Here is a 26,532-nt window from a genome sequence, read left to right on the forward strand (position 1 = left end):
ACCCATCCCACCTAGTTGCCACCGCTAGTCGGGTTAAAAACCGAGATAGGATTCCCGTGTTCATATTATAAAAGCTATTCTCTAGAAAAACCCTATCATCTGCCTTTCTTTCGCCGCAATGAGAAAGACGAAACTCTTTCTCTTCTGTAGTTCTCTAGTTCCAGACGAATCTGAAAGTGACGAGAGAGTCGAAGCACTATACTTTTCAAAATTGCGAAGGTGAATTATCATACCTTCTCTCTCTTACTAGATCTAAAGTTCTCTGGCTGATCTATCTTATTAATGTCACTTTAACCTTCGTATTCGATTCTGTGGCTTTAGAATGGTACAATCATTTTAATGCTTCGATATATAGGTCGGAAGATGTCTTCGATTGTGCATTTTCGATTTCTTTAGTAGTGTATTATGGGAGATTTTTACCATTTTCGTTTGTGTAATTTCAGTGAACGTGAGAAACAATCGGCCATACTTTCGATTTGTGCATTTCCAGCAATAATCATGGATTGATTCGGTGAGAATCTATGTCCCCTATGTGTTCTATGCATGCATTATTATCTTTTTATGTAGCTTTTGTTGGTTTGAAAAAGTTATATCATGGGGCTTTGGAGGATTTTGCTATAATGTCACCTGACAATTAGCATCTCATGTTTCTTTTCTTTTTTAATTTGTTAGATATGGATCTTGATATTAGTGAATAATTCCTTAGCATTCAGATACATCATCATCAAAGACGTAGAAACAATTGATATTGTTGAGCCGTCGAATCATTAGAAGACATGGAGGCAAAATTTGGCGATACAAGTGTTTAATGAGTGAAGTGCGAGTGGTGGCAACAGAGAGGTTTGTGATTTGACATTATTTAAAGAATCAATTGTTTCCATTGTAATAATGTAAGATTTTATTATTTTTCTCTTGCTCTTAGACATGTGTAATGAGGTGCTGATTTGTCATTTGAGAATAATGACATTATGGCCTTTGTCTTCCACTCCTTTTGTGTTAACTTCAAAGGAGGAGAATGTCCATTGTCGATTGAGTCCAAGTAGATTCAAAAGAAGCTGTTGGGACCATCCAAAAGTGTCTCATTGTGTCATGTATGCTTTGACTCCATAATTTGATTCCACTTGCTCATTTGCTAATGTTATGGACAAAGTTTAAAGTTAAGGGAACATTTTTTCCTAGTTATTCTTCTCTTGCTGAAAGCCTTTCTTACATTTTCATCAATTGCATTTCCTTTGCACGATTCCAATGCAATTGTTTCTTTCAATTAGTCGAATTTGTGAGCTTTTATTTTTCTTTCCTTTTACTAGGAATATGGCAGGTAATGAAGATAAAAATGACACATCTTCATGGGCAGCATAAAATGACATATTTGTTATTCCAGTTCATGGGATATGAAAATATCCAACTTATATAGTAAAATATCCGGACTTCATATCATATCTTATCCAGAACGATAAATGCCGATGACCAAAATTAAACTACCTATTTTGATAATTAAAATTACTTGTTTAAGAAAAAGTTGAGAATTAACGAAATTGTTCGAATTTAAAAACCTCCTCGTCTGCGCAGTCTTCGAGAGTCTATTCGTAAGTTGTCGGAGCGAGAGAGGGAGAGAGAGAGAGAAAGAGAGCGCTCCATTTTCAACTGGATTCTGTCTCAATGTCGACTTCTCAGTCAAACAACCAAAACCAGGTGAGCGACGCGCTCCACTCGACGCAAGCTTTCGCTTCTTGTTCTTGCCTTGGGTTTGATCGCTGTGCAAAAAATCCTTTACCCAATAACGGAAAAATTATCTAGATTGGCTCGCGAGTTTCGATTGCCCGACAAGTTTTGATTTTTCCACGGGAATGCCGATTCTTTTATCTAATCCGTGCTTGCATGTCCTCGTTTCGACCTTCGGTGGTATTCGGGGTTTTATAAAAATTGCCCAGAAAGAGTTTTGAATGTGCATATTGTATGCGATCTTGGTTAAGCTGGCCGTGGATGATTTCGTATGCGTTCGAGTTCGATAATATCTGTCGGAAATTCTGATCGTAATTGGAAATATGTATTCGGGTTTGACAATGTAGTTGATTACTTGGAAGAATTCCGGTAACAGTTGTAGAGGTTACTTGTAGTTATGTTTGTGAAATTTCAAACTTTTCGAGTTTGTATAGTGTTTCGCGTGAATTTCGGAGAGACGTGCAGTTGCTAGAGTACATTTAATCTCGACATAAATTAGGAGCTTGGCAGGAATTTAATGTGTATTATGCTCAATGAACTGAGAACTCGCTGTATGGGTGGAGGACCAATTGGTTTGAATATGGGTATAAAGCAGATGACCTCCCTTAGCCGGTTAATTCATTGATTAGGAAGATCATTAGAAAGTTGGAACATTCCATTTCAATTTGTCACCGAGATCTTTTGCTGTCTATCAATATGGGAAAACCTGCATGTCATTCTTTGAGCACAAGCTAAATTTGCTAATCGCTATGAGCTCCACACTTTATATCGAACTATTGATTCTGATCCAACAAAGAAAGTTCAATGTTGCAATCATGATAATCTGCTGAACTTAAGAAATGGGCAGATACTGCGATGAGTTCAGGTATCACAAGTTCTGTTCTTTGGTTTCTCTGGTTACATGAGAAGATATCTATCCAAGAACATGGTTTGTTACTCATTATGGTATCATTGACAGTCTGAAGTAAGAAAAGTTCAAACGTTTTCACTCAAATTGTGCACCGTCTCTTGGAATTTCTCTGTGCATGAGTGATGGTTATATACTTATTTTGTTACTGACAGCTTTAGTTTACTCCATATCGCATGATCTGCATTCTTCAGCTTATTTGTTTTTCAAAGATGCACATAATTAGTTGATGATGTCCATCCCTTTGCAGCCTTCTTTGAACACAATGGCATCACCCCGCCAAGACTCATTGGCATTGGTGGTTGTTGATCAAAATGAAGGATCTGCGAATGCAAACAGCGGAGTGCTACCTGGAGGCGTTTTACAGGCAGATATGTTAATTAACAGTTCTAAGGTTTGTATTTGAAATGGCTCGGGAGTTTCTTGGAGAGTCAGACAGGTCCAACATTCATCTTCATCTAGGCTATTAGCGTAATGATTTTGACCTGTTCAGTCTCCATTGACTTAGTCGTACTCAATACAGGGATGAGAATGTTTTTTGGATTGAACAGGTCAGTCCAACTGATATTCGCCTGTGTTTCTGTAGAGACTTCAAGATGATCTGCAGTCTCTCGGTCGAAAAATCAAAAAGCATGAGGATAACATAAAATCTCTGAAGGCTCAGAAACACATATTAGATGACTCTATTCTTGATAAGCAAGGTATGTTATCTGAAACCGGATGCTTGCAGCGTGAATGCCTATTAGACCATTCAGACCTTTTTATATGGAAGTCGAAATCTGGCCTTCTTTCCTTGCAATATGGTCACACATGATACAGAATATTATTTAACATAAATCAGAAGGCAAGACCTTGAATATGGCCTCATATACTCGTACTGGGTTAGCATAGTATGCGCATCATCAGGTGGGGTGAGGTCATAGAGTTTCTCAAAGGAAAAGCAAAGCGCAATCGCCACTTCTTTGATTGTTACGGCATCTTCTAACATGCTTGACTTATCATATCTCAGTCATTCTTGGGAAGTATCATTCTTCCGCGCCAATTACCGCTGAAGATCGTAGCCTTTCCAATGGAGGTGAGGAGGAAACAACTGAGCAAATATTGAAGCATGATAAATCTGCTGCTGGAATTTGGTGCCAACTTATAAATAGTCATGGCAATGAGGCTCCCAATCTTGCTTTATCCAAGGATATCATCGGCATAGTTGCTACTCTAGGGAAAGTCGCAGATGAAAATCTTAGCAGGTTTGTACAGTGAGACATCGATAGTTAGAAGTTGGAACTGAAACTGCTTTCTCACAAGTAATTGAATTATCTGTTTTCGTGTTAGAAGTGACTGGACTTGTTGATGTCTCGAGACCAATGTTTAGGATTGTTAAGAGAGCAGTGAGCCTGTCTCATGAATGCTCATGAGATATGGCTGCAAGTAGGGTAGTTCCAACTTGCGATTTCTAATATTCTCAGACTTGCTGGTCCATATCCTAGATTGAATTTGTGTTGTTTTAGTTCATTATCTTGCTCTAATGTCAATTCATCACTCTCCTTGTCTGGTTTTTAGGCTTCTCTCCGAGTATTTAGGAGCGGAGACCATGCTTACCATTGTTTGCAAGACTCGAGAAGGCATCAAGGCTTTAGAAACATATAATAGAGACGGCAGTATTGATAAATGTGCTGGTCTTCATGGGCTTAGTTCTTCTATTGGGAGGATTTTAAATGGAAGATTTCTCCTTATTTGCTTAGAAGAACTAAGGTGTGATTCTTATCTGTCTTGATGGATGATGCGGAGTTTAACCTTCTACAGAAACTAATTTACTTCATTCAATTTTGTCAGACCATATGTTGGTGATTTTGTAGCTGATGATGGCCAGAGACGGCTTGATCTCTTTAAGCCCAGATTTCCGAATGGGGAATGTCCACCTGGTTTCCTTGGCTTTGCTGTCAACATGATTGACATAGATGCCACCCATTTGGTTTGTTTAACACCCAGCGGTCATGGTCTCAGGGAGACTCTATTTTATCATCTTTTCTCTCGTGTTCAAGTCTATAGCACAAGATTGGATATGCTACGTGCTCTTCCTGTAATCAGTGGTGGAGCCATCTCCTTGGATGGTGGAATAATTAGAGGTCCTGGCGTGTATTCCCTAGGCAAGCGGTATGACAGCTTTGCCCATCATCAATGACAATGTGCATCCATGTAAAATTCTGATGCATTTTAGTAAACAATTCCTGCACATTGGGAAGGTCTATTTAAGAAAAAAATATGCTGCATAAAGTGTCCATTCACGGTCCTTCCTGATCTTGATGGCTTCTTTGGTTACGTCAGCTCGTCTCTAATCATTTATGTCCTCTTCAATGTAAAATTGTGTCTTCTTGCTCAAGTCTTGAACATTATTCACAGAAGAATCAAGTAGAGCTTGCGGCTACAGGTCAATACTTGCATGCATTAAATAGTTACATTTAAAAAAAGGTCTGTCATTTTTGTGTTGCAAAGGTATCTTCTTTCTTGTAATATTTCCTTTTGGTCAGGTTGTAGAGTTTTTTTATTTTCTATGGTTGAAAGTAACTGTGGTCTTCTTCTGCTGCATTTGCCCCTGCTATCAATTTTAAGGGAGGATGTTCCTGTGAGATTTCCAGTACCATCGGGTGCATCCAGTCGTCCTGCTAATTACCGTGTAGTTGAAAATCAGATGAGGGACTTGAAGGGGAAAAGGGAAAAACTGCTGGAAGATTTGCAACGAGAGCGACAAATGTTGGATCATGCTAAACTGGCATTCGATAGAAAGAAGCAAGAATTTGTTATGTTTCTTGCTCAAAGCTCTTCTTATGCGACCCAGGTAATGTCTGATCCAATGTAGAAGTGATGCATTAACCTTATTTTGATGGCCATCATAATGTTTTTTTGGAACATTTCTCTGCTGATTAGTGTGTAAATTAGGTTCGTGTAATTATTTGTGCGTGCGCGTGCACGCACAGGGGCACTTAGGTCTAGTGTGGAACTTGTCCAGCATACCGTTCAGTTAATCAAGCATTAAAACTGACCGCACATTCTAGTGAAATTATATGCAAGTGAACTTTATAGTCAACACAAATTGATGAATTGCAACAAAATAAAAGTACATAGATTTAGTGCATCTCTGAGCTTTATATCTTTTCCCACTTTTAGTCCGGAAGCATAGGAGATGTTGGAATTGCTTTTGACATTCAGGATTACTTTCGGCATAAATTTTCTCGATCGCCTTTATATGACACAAATTCTAACAAATTGTCATCCTATGGTTGCATTAGGTTCATATGGGAAGCAACCCCATGACCCCCAAATGAAATTTTTGGATGAGGAAGAGATCTTTGCAATTAATCAAGCGGAGTAAACCGACGGAATTTCAAGACGCCCCGACTCATCTGACTTGTTGTCTTGTTTTAAGTTTTCGGCAGGACTTATTTCCTAGGTCTATGGGTTGGAATAATGTCTTCGGTTTAATGCGGTTTAATTGTATTTGCAATGTTCGACTGTAGTCTGGTATAAAAGCTCTCTCTCTCTCAATGCATGCCAATTCCTTTGCAGGTCCAGTTTGTGCTTGGTTTGCTTATTAGTGATAGCGGTTGATCTCTTTCCATTGTGGGCTGTTTGATTCTATTTGGTAGTCCTAAAATAGAGTTAAAGCTCTGGATGACAAGTCCTAGCTAGAAAGGCCCACATATGCATGTCACAATCGAATGTTTCTTTAGAGTTTTTTATGTTTGTGACAAATACAAAGATCTTTTTTTTTGTCAAAACAATGATATATGAGAGGCGGATATATGGTCGGATTGGGCGATAGGTCATACAACGTTAAATTTTTATGTGGTATGCCATTTATTGAATACCGTTTTCCCCGATTCAAGTATTATTGTGCCTTGCCCTGTCCAGTTTGTGCTTGGTTTGCCTATTAGTAACAGCAGTTGATCTCTTTCCATTGTGGGCTGCTTGAATCTATTTGGTAGTCCTAGCTAATTCCTTATGTTATTATCGGATCATGCGGCGAATCGCTTGCTGGTCATCATGGAATCACACCTTATTGCGCTCCAGCATTATATAGAGCATATGAGCGCCAATGAAGAATGCAGCATTAGGAGTTGTGCCACGGTCCGATTACTTTGACCTAAAGTACAGATTGACCGCACGCCCTGCTCACAGAGCCACTGGTTACATGTGAGAGTCAGGAATGAATTCCTCTCATTACTCAGATTATGAATCGTTTTAAGAGAAACACATACTTTGTTCGAGTCAGAATCCATAGCTTATCTATTGCTCGATCGATACTGTTTGTGTCGTGGTAGTTGGACGATATTATGAACCTGAGGTGAAACCAAGAGAATTTGAAGCTCTTATCCAGCAATTGAAGCGTATCTGAGTATGATCTCAAAAAGATTAGCATACATAAAGGTGAAACAAGAGAATTTGAAGCTCCTATTGAGCAGTCGAGCGTATCCAAGTATGATCTCAGAAAATCAGTATACATAAATTTCTTCAAATCTTTAGGGCCCGGAGCAATAGGCATATCCCTAATAAAGAGTGTCAAGCTTCACTCGCTAGCAGCACCTGTTTGCCACTATCAATTACGGCGGGGCACAGCGCCTAGAGTCTATCTGTGTTAATACACATGATAAAGCAGTTTTGTCTACGACGAAGAAACGCATTGAGGAACATGTACCAAGCTAATCCATACCTCACCTTGAGAGCAATTTGTGAAGCTACAACTGTTTCATTCAATTCAGTGTGGTAACATATCACAGCCCAGATGTCAAGACTTTCCTAGCCAAATGTATCTTTATATAACTCATACCACACTACAAGATGTGACAAAACCACTGTAGAAGATGTCAAATTATCTGTGGAAGAGGGATGATTGCATTGACTGCGACTATGTCTTGGTGCCAACCCAGACAAACGATATAAACATCGAGCCTGAGAAAGCGTGCTCGTCCTGCAACATCGAAGCTATCTGGACATCAGCATCCAGAGTCACACCACCACTCAAGCCACTCCTGAGAAAGATGCCGCTGAGTAGTACATGAGCCATTTCATGTTCTTCGCAATTGAGCCGAACCAAATGAAATCAAATGCATAATCATCAAATGATACCATCTCTGCAGTTTATCAAACAATCAGTCCTATCCATTCAACTTGTAATTAGATGATCTACAGTAAAGAAATAACCACCAACAATCATGAAGGATGCAATCCCACTACGAGCCATTCGAATCCAAATTCCGCGGAAGAGAAGATTCCGGTCAGAAGGGTGGATGCCAGTTGCTCTCTCAAATCTGCTACCTGGTGTATTCCATCTAAGAAGCTTTCTTTCCATAGTGATATACTGACAACAAAGCAACGCAAAACCATCAGGATCAGTCAGCAAGGCATTCTATAAAAGGTACACCTGCTCCATGGCAGTATGGCTAGCAAAAAAGAATGGTATATACCAGGCTTTCCCCCTCATAAGCCAATGAGACAACAAACCAAGATAGGTACAGCTAACATATCTGACACTATGTTGTGCAATAACAGTAACTGAGCTTATGTTACTAGTCAATTTATAAGGACAGAACAATGACAATGAGCATCTCCTATCCTTATATACTTGAGTGGGACAATCCAAGAAGTTGTATAGATTCAGACACCTATTTCTCATGCCTGATTTTGTCTGGGACCTGCATCTGTATCTTAAAGACAAAACTGCAAAATAAGGTCATCAAGTGTAGGCGTAGGCCCAGATATCCAAATCAATACTGTTTTTTTTACCCTTTGCCTAATTGGTTGGGGGAGGTGTAGCGATGCTTGAAAGGACCTAGGTGGGGTTGACTGGGGTGAGCCGGATGGGGTAGTTGGGAAAGAGCAATGCAAGAGAACTAATTTCAAGACTCGGGAAACCCTTGTAAATGGCGGGGAGGAAAAATTTGTCTTCCATGTTAGGGCAAGCAAGTGGCAACTTCTGATGCTGGTCAAAACAAGTGTAGCAACTTCTGAAGTGCCTGTATGAAATCTGATCATGAATTTCAAATGAAAGAATAGGATAGACCTCATTTAACCTTATAACATCAGAAAATGGGGAGCGATGATTATTATGAAGAATTTTCAACCCAAATCTAGAATAAGCAAAGTTAAGTATAAGTACCTGAAAACACGTGAAAGCATATACACAAATAACAACATCAAGAAACATATATGTGAGGCTACTTTTATATGAGATAGATCTCACTAATTTAATTTTTTCCGATTTGTCTCTCTTGAGTTGTAATCTAACATAATAAGATCCCAAGAATAATGATCCATGAAGTAAAAAAACAAGATCACAGAGCCTGAATAAATCACACTTTCTCAGAATATGACCAATGGTCTATCAAACTCATATCGTCAACATGAACTGCCAAACCAAACACCAAAATAAAATGTCTCTCAGCAAAGAGTAATGTACCTTAGGTAGCACAATACATTGCGACCGACTCTTGGCAGTGTCAAAACAGTGAGAACCTGCAGCAGCAATCATTCCAGAAAATCCAGCCGAGAGACTAACAGCTAGAGGAGACAACGGACCAATTTCTTCATCAGAACTGTCCCAACATGAGAAGAAAAAGAAAAGACAAGGTCAACCCCAGAGCAATTTGAATAATATTGAAGTTGAATTCAATCAATCCAATTTAAAGCAATCCTTGAAGCAGCATGCAACAGCATGGTTAGATTAGTAGTACATACTGACAGCAGAATTAGTTGCCCTCCAAAACAATTTTCCTATTGTAGACACAATCTTTAAGGATAAATAAATCGATCTCCTGCATCGGCTCAGAAATATATTTTTAATTTCAGCAGCAGCCACAAATCGGGGCTCGTAAAAATGCTAATTCAGTTCAGGACAAAACATCCTAGGAGCTAAATTCTTTATGAATGCTCTATGCATAGCACGCTAGGGAGCAATTGCCATGTCAGTTGCTTGCAGTGGGTAAACAGAACGCAAGTAATGCAGATTAACGAAAGAAGACTTGAGTACTACTCAATGCTCAAATCCTTTCCTTATACTTCTACAGACCCAAAAAAAGCTTTAAACAAGTGAGGCAGTATTAAACAATCTTTTTCAATACCTCCATCCAGACACCCCTATCAATCACATACATTGTAAAACCCTCACGAAGGGCTATGGAGATGCACTAACATTCCAGAGCATAAACGTGCGCAAAATACCATAGAACAGCTAAGTTTGCATGATGTTACGGCAAAGCTATTTCTACTTTCACATTCCATTTCCTCTTTAAGGAAGATACCTGGATTGGGATCAAATTTAGCAAGATATCCTTACCAATTCACTCGCATATAAGCAATGAAAATTTCACAGACATATAAATCCTTGAAAGATAAGTGGAACTGAGTTTCAAGACCTTGGTTTAGGATCCATCCCTACTGCCTTCCAGTCAAGCATAGCTCGGTGCATGAACTGCCAACTAGTAAAGAATATGCCCGCATAAAAGGAATCTCGAACAATTCCAGATCGGAGCCCTCTCCATAGTGCTGACCAACCTTCCAAAGATATGATGTCTGATGACCTCTTTACATCACATATGGAAGGTGGCCTGCCAGACCCAGTCATCATCCATGGGTACTCTTGCAAGGCGGCTGCCATATTGGGATGCCTGGTGGTTAAGGTGGACAAAAGGCCCACATACTCGCTCAAAACTCCCTTATCTGGGTTATATCCACGTAGTAACCTTTCAATTACAGGTGAAGCAGCTCGCTCTGCTCTGATGTATGCAGAGGACGAAACGCGAGAAGCAGTGCCAACCTGTGATCGTAGTTTGAGAAGTTCAAATGGAGAGCTTATAAGTGATTCTGCTGCACCAGCAGCAAGTCCAGCCAAAAGGGCCTCAGAGACATACACATAATTGTCTTCCCGACCATCTGCAGTGAAAATATTTGTTACTAGTTAATATACAAGTTAAACAAATCAGGTTGCTAGCCAAACAAAAAAAGGAGTATAAATCAGCTCATAAAGTACATTGCTCACTAATAAATAAAAGCATCTCTTAAAAAGTGTTATAATATATAGATGACTCAAAGGAAAGCTAGGGATTATAAAATCCCTAACTGGTAAAAAAAGGTCATTGGCATCGAAGTTTGTTTCATTTTGTGGTTTCAAAAAGTGAAGAAGCCGAAGCCACCATCTAAAACGAGGTGTACTCAACAACAGGCATGTAAGAAAATGAACATATACTGCCGGGGAAAAAGGAAGAATGACAAACGGAGGACAGACAAAGCATAGTCATAGTCAGACACAGATGTCTGGAAGACAAGATAGTGGAAAAGGAAGTACCTTTACAAAAAGCTGTTAGAATTTCGTAAAACCCAAAACGAGCTCCTAGACCAAATGTTCTCCCCAGCATCAGCCATCCAAAGCCACTGTAAAGTCCTACAATTCGAGAGTAATGACAGAGTCAACAACTATGAACCACGTGTATGAATATCGAACTGTTTTTGTTCAAAAAATATTATGGATAAAGTGTTTGATCTTCCTGGGACATACAGTCAACTAAAAAGGAGGAGCAACAATTCTCAAGCAAGTTGCCCTATATTGGTATAGGTACCCCTTTCCACCATTATAGAACTTCAACTGCCAACTTCCATCATGAAGAAGGTCCTTACTAAACAGATGATCTCGTCAAAGAGCTTGCAGAAATTGCATACTCCAGAAACAAAAGGTTATTCCACAAGAGGAATTTTTTGCAAGTGGGATATCTTAAGTTTTTTACAGTATTTTACATGATTTATGTTGAATAAGCAACAGAACTACTTCCTCGGCCGGAAAATGCTAATTAATTCAAGACCACTAAATGGATCACGGATGTTATAGCTTTGAACAAAACCACGGGATGTACTTCACAAATACCGATCCATTTTCCGAGCTAGTGGAAGAATAAACCAACAAACCGGATAAAAATCGAATAAAGATAATGTAAATGGACTGCAAAAATGGCTGTATTCCCGAGGTACCTCCAAAACCTCCAGACAAAGCCCGAACTCTTTCCACAGCCTGAGTTGGAGTCAACTGCTTAGTTGAGCCAGAACCAACCTGCTTTGCACCACAGAGAGAAAAATATGATGGCAATCGAAAGCCCTGCTACTTTGGAGGGGAAAGAAGAAAACAAAAGGCATAGTTGTATCCCGATAAGCGCACGCAACAAACCTGCATAAGGGTCTTAATCGTATCAAGCGGGTAAGTGAGAGCCGTTCCAAAAGTGACTGAAGCAGCGGCGGCGACCGCGTGCGTTGCAAACATTCGGTTCTTGAAAAACTCGTCCATCTCGAGTGTGATTCGGAACGCGAAACCACCCCCGCAATTCGTCGAGCAGGTGATACGCACAAAACCCAAGACCCGTTCTTGGGATCTCTCTCTAGAAAATTTTCTTGTTCCGATAGTCGGAAAGCTAACTCCATGTCAAAACATCACGGGGAAGATACGTGCTGACCGAGTGCTCGCCCAAATGCGTATGTCACTGCATGAAGCTTTTCAGCCTGACTCTGGCAAAGGTGCATGGAACTGAGTTCACTTGCATGGAGACGGGCAATATGCCTAACATCCAAAAAAGAACCAAAAAAAAAAAAAAGACCAGCTTTAACTCCAATCCATATGACAAAAAGAAAACAAAAAAAAACCCATCCCAATTCTATTATAAATTTAAAAATATCGTAATTTTTCCCGGGTCGGTCCTAATTTCATCTAAACTTTTTTTTGCCTCATAAAAACGACCGCTTTTTATTTAAGTCTCATATCTGTCTCCGTGAACCATTTGTCCAAAATCGCCTTCAGTAATGTGGCATTTCCATGTGTTTTTTCTTCAAATTTCATATTCGAAAGAAGACGTGTTGGGAAGATGAATTTTCATGTTAACCCAAACAACATCTTATTAGATTTGAAATTGGGTAAAAATCGAAGCAATTAATGTCGGCTTTCTTTAGTTACTCTTACTCTTAATAGAGTCTTCCTTCCATACCGTTCGAAGATTTTCGATTTCATACTCAGGCTTCAATTTCTCGTGATCGGGAGGCTTCCATCTCTCGCACTCACATTTGGCTCTGGACGCTTGAACATCTCACGCTCGAGTGTTCTCCCTCTCTCAATTGTCAAGAGAAATTTTGGACGAAGGACATACTTAAGAAACCATAAAAAGTTTAAGCTTGGATTGAGATTAGATCTAAAATCCAAGGGTTTTTTAGGATACTAGGCGGTGAGTCCAACGAACAAGATAAACTTGAAAAAGGAAAATTGAATATGAATGGGATGGTTGCGCAAATTAAAATTTAAAAAAAAAATTATCATAATTTCATTTTGGATAGACAATCATATTTAATGTACCAATCCAAAAAATTAAAAATTAAAACTGATATTGATCGGCAGAAGTAATATATGTTATAGTGTATACATTTCGAAAAAGGTAAAGCAGATAAGATTTTAATACGAACGTGATTAACGTGGACCCAATTTCCCTATATTGTTGTTGAATCAAGTGATCTTCTTGTGTTCCATTCGCATAGATTAATTTGTTTTCTTCTAATTTAGTCTCCGAATTATATGAAAATGTTTAACATCGTACTTCCGTTTATTCAAGTTAACCTGAATATGTCGACGAGGCTTTCAATAATTTAATCGGGATATTACTTTCAATCGAACTTACAAACAAAAAAAGTTGCGAGTGCATTATCCGAGTACTTATTCAGCTCAAACAGGGATATAATATCCCGAGTCATCAATGACAATTGACATATTAACGCCGTACTTTTTCTTCCCTTGTCTAAAGTAAATGGATAAAAAAGATGGACACGTTGACTCATCATTTTAAAAGTCCAAATTGGTATATAATAAACAATGTCATCAAATAGTGTTTGATTTGCCATTTCAACAAACCGAAGGAATGACTATATTGAACATTCGCTAATAGTTCAAGAACCATATTGAACAAATTAAAAGTCTAAGAACCATATTAAAATCGAGCTAAAGTTTCGGGACTATTTGTATTATTTCACAATTTTTTTAGACAAACCTAATCATGCAAGTGTGGATATAAAATTTGTACCATGTCCCACCAGGAAGCGTCTTAAGCCGTTGGCGATACAAGAAATCATTTTACATGGTTATTGTCGTTATAGACTCCGTATAATGACTCCGACTATGTAACAAAATATATGGAAATTTCAGGGCGTGCATAGACATGGCCACCGGACACAGTACGGCCTTCCGACGACGGAAAATATCTCGAGCTTTCCAGAAGCTTTTTAATTAGTTATACAGCAACTACTGGGGCCTTTGAATCTTCCAATGTCGGTCAGCTAAAGCAGAAAACTAGGGTTTCATTGCAGTGACTTAATCCTCCATTGGTTGTGGCATTGTGCAAATGCGTCTTTTATAGTTGGGGAGATGCAAAATATAAGTTCAGAAACCTGACGATAAAATTTGGTATAAAGAGATAATTATCAAAAAAGTTCTAAATTATTGTAATTGTCTCAATTCAGTCAATAAATCTTTTGCATTTGTGCCAATTTAGTCCATTTGACTAGCCAACTGCTAAGGTTGGCTGCCGACCGGAAGGAAAAGGAAGAAAAAAGAGAAAGAAAAAGAATAAAAGGAAAAAAAAAATAAAAACAATTAAAAATGAAAAAATTGGAAAAAATTGAAATATTATTAAAAATTGACCATATCGGCACCGGCAGAGACACATCAACCCCGGTTGGCCAAATAGACCGAATTGGTATAAATGTAAATGTTTAAGACTGAATTGACATAATTGCAACAAGTTAATGATTTTTTTGGTAATTTTTCCTGTATAAAAAACAAAGATAAGAACGGTTTTACACTAATCCAAAGGAATATATATATATATAACCGGTGTGGAGTTAGTTCGATCGGACAGACTTTACTATATAATGGATTAAACAATGCACCTTTGTACTAAGATCGATTGACAGGCTCGAAATATACTAACATAAACTCACCAACAGATTCCAAATTGTGAACAAATGGAATCGAATTCGCAAAAAGAACATGTCTGGCTAGAAACGAAAATTCAGTACATAAGAATGCAGGAGCAAGGCTGGTTAAAGTGTTTAATTTGCGAATTGAGGCTTATTAAATTCCCCTCTCCTTCTTCTTTTCGGGGAAAAAAAAAATCTCTGCTCCTGTTCCACTCAAGTTAGTCTCCTTAATCTTCTAATCTTACACATCAAACAATGTCCATGGAATGACATGGATTTTAATTTGCAGAAGAATGAATAATGGCATGATACAGATTAGGATATCAGAATAAGTTTGACAGTGAGTCTGACACATTTTTGGATCTGGTAGCACACAACCATTGCCTCGGCATCTCCAAGTCATCACCTGTGACTGTTGGCACATGCCAACTACCATTTTCCGACTCCTGCAAATACGTAAGCCGCCTTGATGAGTCTCAGAGAGAGAGAGAGAGAGAGGCGTTCCTCCAAAGAAGAGAAAAATTATAAGATGGCATCACTGATAACAGAACACACAGATTACGTTCAGAGGACAACCTGAATGACAATTGAATAAGGTGGAGGCATGTGAAGTTGAATATTGCGTTTTGAGACCGATATCCGAACCTATACAAAGACAAGCTTCGCACTGTTACTAAATTGAACATATTAAATAAGTATCATATATCCCTCGCAGCAAAGGAAGCAGCTAACCGTGAGAGGGCTATTTAAGATATTAACCTTCTAGAATACACACACACAAAGTGCACCATTCAGCCAGCTGTTGAAATTTATAAAAAAAAAAAATCCAGAGGATGGTAAAATATACAGTCAAAACTGAAAGCAATTTAGGATTCTCTAAAAAGACATTCAGCAGCATAATAGCAATGAACAATCATGGTTCTGTGTTTCCTCCTGATTTGCTGTTGCAAATATGCTGAGAGAAAACAGTGAAGGGGGATATAAACAAGTGTCTCTCCATGAATATTAGAAATGCTAACTGATGCCTCCAATTGGACAGACCTTCCCTGTGTTACTTTATGAGGTGCTATGCCGTCTAAAGATATTTTTATTCCCATGCCAATACAGCAGATTTAATCAAAATCTTACTTTACCTTTTCCAGTTTTTACTAGGTGTACAACAGAAAAACAGGCAACTTCAATCAATGAAGTTCTTTGTTGAGGAAGATACAATGTCCATGAGATAGAGTGGAGCCCAGAATATAAACTTCCTGGAATATTCTCCTTAATTAATTTTGTCTAAAATTTCTGTCCCTTTTTTGTGTGACATTTTTCTAGCTTTTAGCACCCCATAGCCACAGCTACAGAACTATGAGACTTATGACTAATAAGACTATTGGATCCACGTCTATGATTAAAGGAACACACGGTGTCCAAATGGTGGACATTATGTCAATCAATATTCAATCAATCACTCCATCTTTAAGCTGCTTATGTCTTTTCCATCAGCTTCACTATCTGTAATCAGAATTTGAGACGTGCAGATGAATGAACAACAGAATCCCAAACCCAAAAGAAAGAAAACATGTAATGAATATCAACCTGATGCTTTTCTTTCCATCTTGGGAAAAAGCCAGATCCAAGCAATTGAAATAGGTGATCCCTCATCTCATCGTTGGTGACAAGCAAACAGTTACAATGGACAGCAGCATATAACCAGTACCTGGACACAACAGATGAGATCTGGATTGGTGAATAGCACACGTCACAAGTAATGTAATTTATGATGGTTCCATCATTGCCTTGATCATGGTGTCTATGGTTTTAAATTATTCAAGCTCTTGAGGCAGTTTCTATGTCCCCCACCCCCTCTTCCCCAAGACAGTTTCTATGTCACCCCATCCCCCTCCTCCCCCAACCAGACCGGATGCTTGTCAAACTGCTTAAAGAAATTTACCTTCGACCTTCTATCCCCTTAGATTTGTGTATAAAATTAGTTAAATGATATCCCATTGACTTCGAATCTCGGGTCCACTAATTTGAAAATTTTTCATCTGATATATCACTCCCCAAATTGTGGTCATTCCAACTATAAGGTCAGTAACCTCCGAAAGCACTGCTCCAATAAGACTCTTGACAGTTCTGCCAAGCAAAATGCCCAGCGTCAAGGTGGAAAATGGACCAGAAAAGAGGAACTTTACTAGTTAAAGATGCACTCACTAGACTTGCACAAAGTAGTAAACCTTACCAATCATCATCTGAACCAGGGGGAGTTGCATACAGTGCACCAGACTTCTCCCATGTCTCCAACAATTTTTTGTTCCTAGGATCTTTATCAGGTTTTCCACTCACACGCCTTTTATGCAATATAAGTAAAGGGAATCTCTTTGACGGGCTCATCTCACGTAACTTGTTCATAATAAAGTTGACCTAGAACGAAACAACAATTCAACATCAGAACATTGTTTCAAAAAACATTAATAAATCAGAACATTGCTGGACTAATCTCCACCTGGAAAAAATTGAAATGATGCTGGTTGACAAGACCCGCATTTGCACCATCTATGACAGCATCAAAAGGTCCATGCTTCCGAAGCCAAGCCTAGAAGAATTTATCACCTCATTCAGTTGCCATGACATAAAACAAGAACCTAATAGATTGCCAAAGCATACGAACATCCTCCAATTATAAGCAATACCATAAACACAGATAACATCTACAGTTAATCTTTAATTACTTATGATGGATCCCCACAGGAAGGGAGTGAAATGGACATATACAGATATTTAGCACTGAAAGACACGTATTAATATTGATCTCATTCTTTACCATCTTTTGCATGAAAGCACTAACCCAATCAGTAAACTGTTCACTTCCTGAAAACTGGGGAACATCTTTTGCACAATTGTACTATCCCAATCTAGTAAACCAGTCATTTACTGAAAACAGGGGAATAACACCTCTTAAAATCGCTCTACACATCTAATCTGATATCACACTTGCACAGCAAGCAGAGAAATGTGCTTAAACATAAAACACCAAACAATTTTGTTCATCTCTTTTCAGCATTTAATGATGCCATTGTCTTCTATTCATTCACATTAAACTCCTTCATTTCTTAAATGCATTGACTGTATCAACCCACCAATTTTAGTTGACAATTGGAAGTTGATTAAAGACTTCTCCAGAAATGCAATGAACAGTTTGAGTGCCGGATAAGAGAGACCATTCCCATTTGACTCATAGCACCAGAACAGCATAGACGATATCCTTCTCAATTTGGATGGCGATATGCATGATGGTGATCAATTCTACACGTATGTCAAGAACTGAAGCTAGTTCTATTTTCAATGGTCAAGATCCAATGAAGATAGACGGGTTCCACACCTGAAATTTTGCAAAACCAGCCTTAGCTTCTCTTTCGCAAGCTAGTTTGGTCAATGAGCGGGCAAAGTTTTCTGTCTCCTTTGGATCAATATCAATACAAACAAGCTTCTCACCACAGGATTGGCACACACCTTTGTTGTCCATTTTAGTCCTTTTAATCCTCCAGTTACCAGAGCCAAGCCACCCTTGCCCATGCCAACCTCCTCCTCCCTTGACTACTCCATCCTTAATCTTGATAACATCCCAACTTTCTACGCCAACACTAGCAGCAAAATCAGACTTGAACCAATCCTCAACAATTTGAGCAGATGATTCAGAAACCTGCCTCACAGTAGCACGTATTCGGTGCAGCAAATCATACACCTTGTCAGCCTTCTTTGCATCCACACTAACTTTCAGAAGTGCCGACAGCTCAGACTCTTCAGCCAAAACTCCACAATCAACCATGTGTTCGTCTACCTCATAAGCTTTATCAGCATTTCCCTTTTTGCAGAACCCAAACAAGGCAGGTCCATAGGACCTCAAGCGAGGTGGAATACCATAGTTCTTCATCTTTCTAACCAAATCAAAAGCCATTTCAGGGTCTTCCCTAGCAGTTGCTAGCCTTGCAGCATTGGTAAATGTTGCTTCATTTGGGGCAACATTATCAATGGCCATCTGCTGAAATATTTCAAAGCCCCTCTTCATACCTAAATCTTTTAGGTCCTCATCATTTTCACTGCCACCTTGTCCCAGTGAACCACTTCCAGCAGAAGAGCACAAATAAAGCATCACATTGTAATGGTATTGAGAAATTGGAACACCATTTTCCCGAGCCTCGTCGTAAAGTTGAAGAGCTTCAACAAGTTTTCCATGTCTTGAGCACATATCTAGCTTGTACTTGAGCAATGACTCAGGTAGTTCCATATGTTCTTTCTTCTTTGCTTTCCTGGAAACCTTTTCACTAGAGGTCTGATGAAGTGGTGGCGAGGAATTAAGGTTTGCTGAGGTGGAAAGGCAGTTTATTCTCTTCATAGAACGAGGATTGAAAGAATAACTGTTAACAGTTCTGGTGATGAAGGAACTTGGACAACAACGCAGAGGCAAGAATCTTTTCCGATGTTTTAAAAGAAGTGGGATCTCGGATTTTGTGACAAATGACAAGACAGGAAATCTTTTAGCAAGTGCCATACTTCTCAACTAATTATGATTACTTGGCTATTTATTATAGTCGCCAAAGCAAACCACGATGGAAACCACAGTGAGATGACTCATACATCAAGAACCCAAAGAGAGTTCAAGTCCCTCATTCAATATTGAGAGCGTGAAAAAGACAAATAAAAACTCTGGTTTGTCTCCAGATAACAGCAGTCCTGGCTTGCCTTGGTCTGTAGATAGTTGACAAAGTTCGACAGCACAAGGGATGTGGCTCTAACTCGTCAGTGCATTCCCCAGTTCACAATTTTAAGAAGATATCTGCAAAAGAAAATCAAAACACCCCACGTTAGCTAGAGTATATCGATGATACACCAAAATGGCACAGTAATTCTAGCAAACGCCAGTCTTACAACACTGATCCTTTTGTACGCATCCAATCATGAGATCTGTAAACGAGAATTATAGAAACCAAACATAGCAGAAGATAAGGAAGGGCACTCCATTACTGCTACTGGAGGTGGCGCTAGAAAGATCATTCAAAATGTTCCAAAATAACAATCCACTAAAACCCATCAAAGAAGACCCAGATACGAAGTTTTTGTCATGCAGATGATATATAGAAAACCAGGGCATCACATCACGGGAACAGCAACAAAGCAGAGAACTTTAACGTTGGTTTGAGAACTTCATCAAACAGCTAGCAGACATTGCACTGGCAACGTACGAGCATGAGGGAGGGTCACGGTATGTATCTGAACAAACAATCCGATCCCGAAAGCTTTAGCCCAGGCCCTTCAAAGCGATTCATACAAAGCAGTTTCATTTCGCATTCACAGTGGAAGAGAATTGCGCAAAACGGGGAAGAGAGACGGGGAAAAATGGAAGAGACATGGGCATCGATTTAAGACACCCGCAGGAGATGGCAGATTCACTCCAAAAGGGTCGCTCGGAAGCTGAACACCGAGCTTGTCACCTGCCTGCCGGTGGAGACTCCATGAACTGGGAAGCTGCTTGTGGAGGGGTAGCATTTTCATATCTTCTACTACTCTGCATCATGTCATGCTAGTTGTAGGTTTTGTAGCATGGTACGTCCCCCAAATTTTCTGGAATGTTCAATCAGGTCTTTGAATAATTTTTTTTTATGCAATTGGGTCCTAATATTATGTTTTGCTCCAGTTGCTCTTAACCGTCAAAATCAGGGACTTAAATACTGACTTGGCACCATTCGTGACATTTCAAAAATAGAAATGATTTGGAATTAAGGAATAATAAAGAAAGGAAATACTGAAAAGGAAATATATCAAGCCTAGGTCGGTGACGCCTAGCTAGGCGAGGCCACGTTAGAGGTCCTGCGGCCGGAGCGATGCCCGGAGGGTTGCACAACACCAAGCCATGAGAGTTGGCGCAAGCATTGTCCGGCGATGTCAGGTGTTGCACAACCTTAGTGATCAACAATCGAGGTAGCTTGGGCCAAATTTGGCCTTCGTTGAGGTCTCTCTTCCCCAGTGATGAGTTCCTAAGGGTATCTCGACGCCGACGCCGACGCCGGCGATGACTGACAAAGGCTCGGTGGCCCAAGCATGTGCGTGAGCAATGCCGATGCCGCCTCCCATGTCTCTCCTCTCTCTCTCTCTCTATGGGTTTGATTTTTATTTTATTTTTCAGTATATTAAAGTTGATCTAGTCAACACCTGAAAATTACACCTAAGCACCGATTTATCCAACCAGCATTGACATAACGCTTATGTATCAGTTATGTATCAGTCTCGGTTAGTATTTCTTTTTCTTTTCTTTTCTTTTTTCCAACAGAGTGACAAACTCAAACCACAAAAAAAAAGATGTACTTTAAGGGCACAATTGTAAAAAAAAAAAAGTTCAAAAGCCTGAAGGAACTATTTACAAAAATTCGGTAACTGAGATGCCTTTTTCTTGAAAGGGAAAAAAAAACAGAGAGAACATATCTTCTGTAAGCAACTCCATCGAGCAACAGCACTCTTATGCACATTAAAAGTTACATATTAAAGAGAACAAGCATGTCGATCTAAGAAACTCAAGGTTAAGTCGAGAATCCAAGGAATGATACATTTAATCGTTAATAGAATCATTAAGCGAAAACTTGATAGGAGCCAAATTTCAATATCGATCAATCGAAAGTTGGTGCTTTTTTATAAGACGACAAAACAGTTGGCTAGAATTCATATCCGACCCAAAGTTAATATTGTTCACAAGACAAAAAAAGGAAGTTCAAGCCAGAATTTATGGTCATGTGACCACAAATCATTGCCTCTCACTATAGCATTAATTGAGTGACATTGCTCATAAGCCACACTTTATTGGACCTGTAAATATTCATGAAGTTGACTTATATATAGCCTAATTATAATTAATAGATTTATTATCATCAGTCTTGAGCTTCCTTGCTCACACTTCGTAGAGCTGTAGTGATTTGCCCAGTAGGTCGTTGGCGTTTCGTTGGCCCCTTAAACCGATCATTCCGGCAGCAGGCAGGGTAGTTCCAGTTCCCAATCTCTTTCAAATTCTATTTAGGGAGCCCAAAAAAGAGAGAAAAGGGAGAGAAGCGTCAAACAAATCACCTCAAAAAACTCTTCTTGCCTCCGGTGTTTCATGACTGCATGAGGCAAATCATGAGATGGATATTACAATTCTGCGAAACCGCAAGTGCGAATGAGGGCTGACATGGTTCTGCCACTCACCGTAACTTCGGCTCTCATCTTGCCCAGTCCATGAAGTTAGGAGCGTGTTCATGGTCCTTGGTTTACTTCTGGTGCCATCCCTCGTCATTGATAAAAGAAAAGAATTGATTCCAAGTTCCAACTGTACCATCGCCTATCGCTGGTTCTCGTGAAAGTTAATCAATCTGGCAGTGCCACTGATGGCCCGAATTTAACCGAACCGCCGCCAACAGAAACCAAAGCAGAGCCAAACAATTCACACATGAACAGCAGAAGCAGCCAAGTGCTCCCGCCTATCGTGGATGAATTTCTCTCGAAATTGTTCAAACTTGCCTTCCTTAATTGCTTCTCGTATCAAATGGAAGAAACCAAGAAAATGGTGGGTATTATGACTGCAACAGAGATGAAAGAGAGGGTAAATAAAAAATGACTCTTGAAAAGAAGTGGTAACCTTTCATGACAAAGTCAAGGGGAAGAGGAGTACATTTCCAGCAGAATCTGAGCAAGCATCTCGTGAACGTTGAGAAGGTGATTTATATACGCTTTCGTATGATTCTTGCATGTATAGCAGCTGCAGTTTTGGACTACAGGTGTAGTGTCTTTCCTGGAGCATATGAAGGTAATCGATTCAGATATTATGCAATGCGGATGTGCCTCCATTATGACAAAAAAGTGCAAGGAGAACAAACAAAGCTAAGGCACTAATACACATGTTCAGACAAGAATGCTGAAATTAGTCAGATCATGCCACAAGGACTACTAAATGGGATTAGTCCATTTCATGAGAAACATGGACTACCAAGTGAACTCTTCCGATAGATCACGTTGTCATGTCTATGAATCAAAATGAAGCAAGCAAAGATCTGATCAGTTACCGGTAAACAGTTGCCCTCAGATTGATCTTTGTCTGGTCACTTCCTATGTCACTCGAATAAGGAATTAATTCACTAACTCCAATTTTGTCAAGTGGAAAGGTAAGTGCGAAACCTCCAATAGTAATGTGGTAAATATACCTGCCAACATTCATTTGATCAATCAGTTCTGAGCCAAATCATGACAGCAAATGAAGAAGTTCCAGAGTAGACGGCTAAGTTGCATACGTAGTATCAAATAGATCAATTCCAGCAGCAACACCTTGTAGAACCTCCTCTGCACAATGAATAACCATAAACTTTCAATTTGCAAGGATTTATTGGTGACAATTAACTTTTTTAAAGAAACATATCAAAAAAGGATAATTAATCACATTAAGATTTCAAATTCTGAACTGAAATGATCATAGAACAGCTGATGGTTTAACATACTCTGAATATAATCCAGGATTGCCAAAGAGCACCTAGCATCCTTGTCCAATTACAAGGATAACTTCTTTACAAACAGCTGACACTTGAATGCTTCCCAGAACAATAAAAGTACAGGAGACAAGCAAGAAAAACTGGAGGGAATGAACCTCATACCAGGTAGCCCGAGACCGCAGACTAGGCGAGGCTTCTCTTCAGGCAAGTTATCCTGACGACAGTAGCAGCATCAAATTTACTAAGAAATCGAAAAATGAATCATCCAGCATTGGAACCAAATGATTTTGGAAGCTCTGCTTGAAGCGTTTGCCAAAAGCCATAGAATAATTGCTCCATTTAAGGACCAGGATGATAACACACATCCACTTGAAGAAATTAAATTGCAAAAGATAATCACTCTGCAGGAATTAAGCACTGTTTAGAAACTCCGACTCCTCAAAGAACCATACTATGCATACTTAGCCATTGGAACAAGCAGCCAGTCGTGGAAAATGGCAGCTTGCAGGTAAAATAAACAAACCAACATTGAATACCACACATTGACTCTGACATATTTATTCCTAACAGCTGTAGTTAACAACAAAATGCCTTGCATGTCGCACCAAGCTCTTCTGATCTCAAGTCATGGGCATCAAACACAGCGTGATGAATTAATCAGCTATAAGGTGAGTTGGAAGTTACCACGACAAACATATATGTAAGATGTACGGGAGATAAACATAGTTGTAGCTCCACATAATTATAACAGAGTTCGTGCAAACTTCATGACTTCATTTATCCAATATAATCTAGTCTTTTACTTACATCTTCTACATGATTGTGAGCCAGAAAAGAGTTGGAAGAGAAGGAAATACAGGAAACAGAAACTGCCACTCAACAAACTCATACAATATACATGCCTACCAATTGAGCATACAGACTGCCCAAATTTAAAAGCAAATTTCCTCTGCTTAGTCTGTTGAGTTCAGTCGTGATAGTTTATGAGGTGAACCCAGCTGTAAAAGCAGATCGAGTATAAAAGTAGACCAGGTTGTACTCTAGACTCGATAGAGTCAAAAGGCAATCATCCACAAATTCTTCCAAGTTAATGCATGTAGAAAGTTGGGAAACTAGAGAAAACAAGCTCTTACACAAACAGCTTTAAGTAGAGCAGGACGTTCATCCATGCTCTCGCCGAGCCCAAACCCCCCTATCCAATAACCTGTGGAGAGCACAATTTCTAACTATTCAAATAGGAAATCAAGAAGAAACGTTAATCACAATGAATTTACCTAAAAAAATAAAAGTCAGGAACAAGTGTAAGTATGAGCAAAAAACAGAGCCACCTTGCAAATTGACTTAAACAAATATGACATAACCAGCGTTATTAAAAATGTATAGCAATAGGCCATGTGATTTTCTAAAGATGGTTACTTTAACAGGTCACTGACATCCCACTGGTAGAAGCTATAGCGAAACAAGTGGGAAGTACCTGATACGTTTCGTTTAGCAACTTCTTCAGCACATAGTTGCCGCTGCTGCACATTAGCTCCACCAACAATGGAACCAAAGATGTCTCCACCTAACTAGAGATGAATTTTAGAGCATTTGCATTCGTATCATTCTGAAATAATCTTACAATCTTCTAGAAGCAAAATAAAAGTCCCCAATTTAACAATCTACCATCCTTGAAAGTGCATAAATGACCATCAGATGAGATGGCTGGCAACTTAGTAAGTTGAAAGTTCAAACAAATAAGCTAGATTGATTAGGCCATGAAACTTATGGCAGAAAGCGTAGCATACACAAATTGCTACTAAATTGCCCAGCACAAAAAGCTATTTACCTAAAGCAGCTCTTGTTCCTTCAACTGCCTATTTTAGTATGGAAAAAGCTGCACCCTGGTAAGGAACAAAATCATTTTGCATTTCATGTTTTCATTTTAGAGTGGCGCAATCCTTTTCATGCTGATTGATTCCAATCAAAAAATTTCTGATTCACAGTAGTTCAAGGCACTAAAATGAAAAATGAACATTGGTTTTGTACCGGCCTCAATGCGATGCATTCATCAAGCCACCTGATAGTTCGATCCACAGAGGAACTGTTTCGCTTTGCAGATACCCAAGTTGGCACCTCATCAGCCAATGTGACCCAGATGTCGGGCCTCATCGAAGAAATCATTTCCATGTATTCTTTAGGTTTAATCTGCAATAGCAAAATCATGCAACAATTCCAAGCAGTTCCTTTGGTGAATGGTCCAAATCAATTGAATACAAGGGGAAACCATTAGTTTACCAAACAACGGCCACATGGAGTCTCGAACGATGCTCCGACTTTATTAGTTCCTTCAGATGCAGGAAGGCATTGAATGGAATCCCTCGGAACAGCTACCAACCCATACTCATGCAAACAAAGCATCTGGTGGAGACCTCCAAGATTTGATATTGTCTGCGTCGAAAGTCCCTCTAAGCTACGGTAACAAAAGATCACAGGTTTCAATAAACTTGATCCCCAATGAAGAATATTCGCATGAGTCACGCGTGCTAAGGTTTACACTTCCAAAACCACTACTTTAAACTACTCAAGAATCAGAGACAGCACCTGAAAAGATAAAACAAACTGAAAATGATGAACATTACTAACACAGACTTTTTTCCACAAGCAACGTTGGCGTTCATTCACAGGCATAAGTAACTACATGGGCGACTGTATTCACGCTCATCAAGACTGAAACTTCCCACAGGAAGCATCAAAACTGGTTTTTGCTAACAACCACCTTTAGGCAACTTAATGAGAAGCTGTAACAAAACTATCTGAGACACTTTAAAAACCGACAAAAGGCACAAAATTTAAGCAAACCACCTGCTTTGAACATACAATTTTACGCGCCCACGACAAATTCAATGAGAATTGACGAGCGCCCCACAAGTTTCGCTTTCTTGTTCTTTCCCAGCCGCAGTACCATCACCAACAGAAACGAGAAAGACCACACACCCACACTCAAACAGTTCAACAACATCATGGCATTTTACAGTGGAAGATAAAGGAGCCAAAAAGACTAGGAGAGAGAGAGAGAGAGAGAGAGAGAAGCACGTACAAGTGAAGAGGGCTGAACTGAAGGAGGCGAGAGTCAGGGGAAGGGAGAGAAGGGAGGAGGTCAGGAGAGATGAAGCGAGGCAGGCATTTGCGGGTGGGCAGAAGCAGAGACGGCGTCTCTATCTCCAACGGGCACGGGCAGCTGCTGCCCAGCTGGAGCACTCCCGCCCGCGCCGTCCCGTTGCTCCATGCCTTCACTGCGTACTGCATCGTCTCTCTCTCTCTCTCTCTCTCCGCCTTCTGTTAACGCCGGGAGGAAGACAGGGTTTTGGGTTTTGGGCGTTTCCTTCCTCTGTGTGTGCCCGTCTTCTTCGTTTTACGACTCTTTTAGGAAAATTACTCTTC

The 26,532-nt window shown here is 39.6% G+C and overlaps 4 protein-coding genes across 11 annotated transcripts; 1 reads left to right on the top strand and 3 right to left on the bottom strand.

Moving 5' to 3' along the window:
• The first annotated feature begins 65 nt into the window (after window positions 1-65).
• On the top strand, window positions 66-6,140 carry LOC115743294 (protein DEFECTIVE IN MERISTEM SILENCING 3). 3 transcript variants are annotated; one of them, XM_048284897.1, is made up of 9 exons: window positions 66-219; window positions 444-511; window positions 2,880-3,023; window positions 3,216-3,330; window positions 3,639-3,873; window positions 4,187-4,378; window positions 4,460-4,780; window positions 5,237-5,462; window positions 5,914-6,140. In XM_048284897.1, exons 3-9 carry the CDS (start codon window positions 2,895-2,897, stop codon window positions 5,947-5,949), a joined length of 1,254 nt encoding a protein of 417 aa, XP_048140854.1. In that variant the 5' UTR covers window positions 66-219; window positions 444-511; window positions 2,880-2,894; the 3' UTR covers window positions 5,950-6,140. The 3 variants fall into 3 exon arrangements, with proteins under 3 accessions (XP_048140854.1, XP_048140849.1, XP_030533877.2); XM_048284892.1 differs by lacking the exons at window positions 66-219; window positions 444-511 and adding an exon at window positions 1,366-1,692; XM_030678017.2 differs by lacking the exons at window positions 66-219; window positions 444-511 and adding an exon at window positions 1,716-1,954.
• A 1,528-nt stretch (window positions 6,141-7,668) lies between these two features.
• On the bottom strand, window positions 7,669-12,228 carry LOC115743421. 2 transcript variants are annotated; one of them, XM_030678186.2, is made up of 6 exons: window positions 12,118-12,228; window positions 11,642-11,720; window positions 10,965-11,060; window positions 10,036-10,552; window positions 9,081-9,216; window positions 7,669-7,982 (listed from the first exon to the last, which is right to left on the bottom strand). In XM_030678186.2, the coding sequence occupies exons 3-6, from the start codon at window positions 11,032-11,034 to the stop codon at window positions 7,788-7,790; spliced, it is 918 nt and encodes a 305-aa protein (XP_030534046.1). In that variant the 5' UTR covers window positions 11,035-11,060; window positions 11,642-11,720; window positions 12,118-12,228; the 3' UTR covers window positions 7,669-7,787. The 2 variants fall into 2 exon arrangements, with proteins under 2 accessions (XP_030534046.1, XP_048127271.1); XM_048271314.1 differs by having other exon boundaries at window positions 11,835-12,223.
• A 2,588-nt stretch (window positions 12,229-14,816) lies between these two features.
• Window positions 14,817-20,164, bottom strand: LOC115743365 (proteinaceous RNase P 1, chloroplastic/mitochondrial). Of its 4 annotated transcripts, XM_048283518.1 has the most exons (8): window positions 20,011-20,164; window positions 19,346-19,439; window positions 17,985-19,181; window positions 17,109-17,198; window positions 16,845-17,026; window positions 16,199-16,319; window positions 15,194-15,262; window positions 14,817-15,063 (listed from the first exon to the last, which is right to left on the bottom strand). In XM_048283518.1, exons 3-8 carry the CDS (start codon window positions 19,152-19,154, stop codon window positions 14,941-14,943), a joined length of 1,755 nt encoding a protein of 584 aa, XP_048139475.1. In that variant the 5' UTR covers window positions 19,155-19,181; window positions 19,346-19,439; window positions 20,011-20,164; the 3' UTR covers window positions 14,817-14,940. The 4 variants fall into 4 exon arrangements, with proteins under 4 accessions (XP_048139475.1, XP_030533972.1, XP_030533971.1 ...); XM_030678112.2 differs by having other exon boundaries at window positions 17,985-19,439; XM_030678111.2 differs by having other exon boundaries at window positions 17,985-19,439; window positions 19,846-20,164.
• Window positions 20,165-21,767: 1,603 nt separating this feature from the next.
• Window positions 21,768-26,465, bottom strand: LOC115743366 (queuine tRNA-ribosyltransferase accessory subunit 2-like). 2 transcript variants are annotated; one of them, XM_048271714.1, is made up of 10 exons: window positions 26,189-26,465; window positions 25,387-25,561; window positions 25,125-25,296; window positions 24,584-24,673; window positions 24,243-24,313; window positions 23,272-23,323; window positions 22,915-22,963; window positions 22,690-22,827; window positions 22,299-22,418; window positions 21,768-22,206 (listed from the first exon to the last, which is right to left on the bottom strand). In XM_048271714.1, the coding sequence occupies exons 1-10, from the start codon at window positions 26,395-26,397 to the stop codon at window positions 22,071-22,073; spliced, it is 1,212 nt and encodes a 403-aa protein (XP_048127671.1). In that variant the 5' UTR covers window positions 26,398-26,465; the 3' UTR covers window positions 21,768-22,070. The 2 variants fall into 2 exon arrangements, with proteins under 2 accessions (XP_048127671.1, XP_030533973.1); XM_030678113.2 differs by having other exon boundaries at window positions 24,584-24,677; window positions 25,138-25,296; window positions 26,189-26,464.
• Window positions 26,466-26,532: the final 67 nt, after the last annotated feature.

The sequence above is a fragment of the Rhodamnia argentea genome, chromosome 1 (genome assembly GCF_020921035.1).
Source record: "Rhodamnia argentea isolate NSW1041297 chromosome 1, ASM2092103v1, whole genome shotgun sequence".
NCBI lineage: Eukaryota > Viridiplantae > Streptophyta > Magnoliopsida > Myrtales > Myrtaceae > Rhodamnia > Rhodamnia argentea.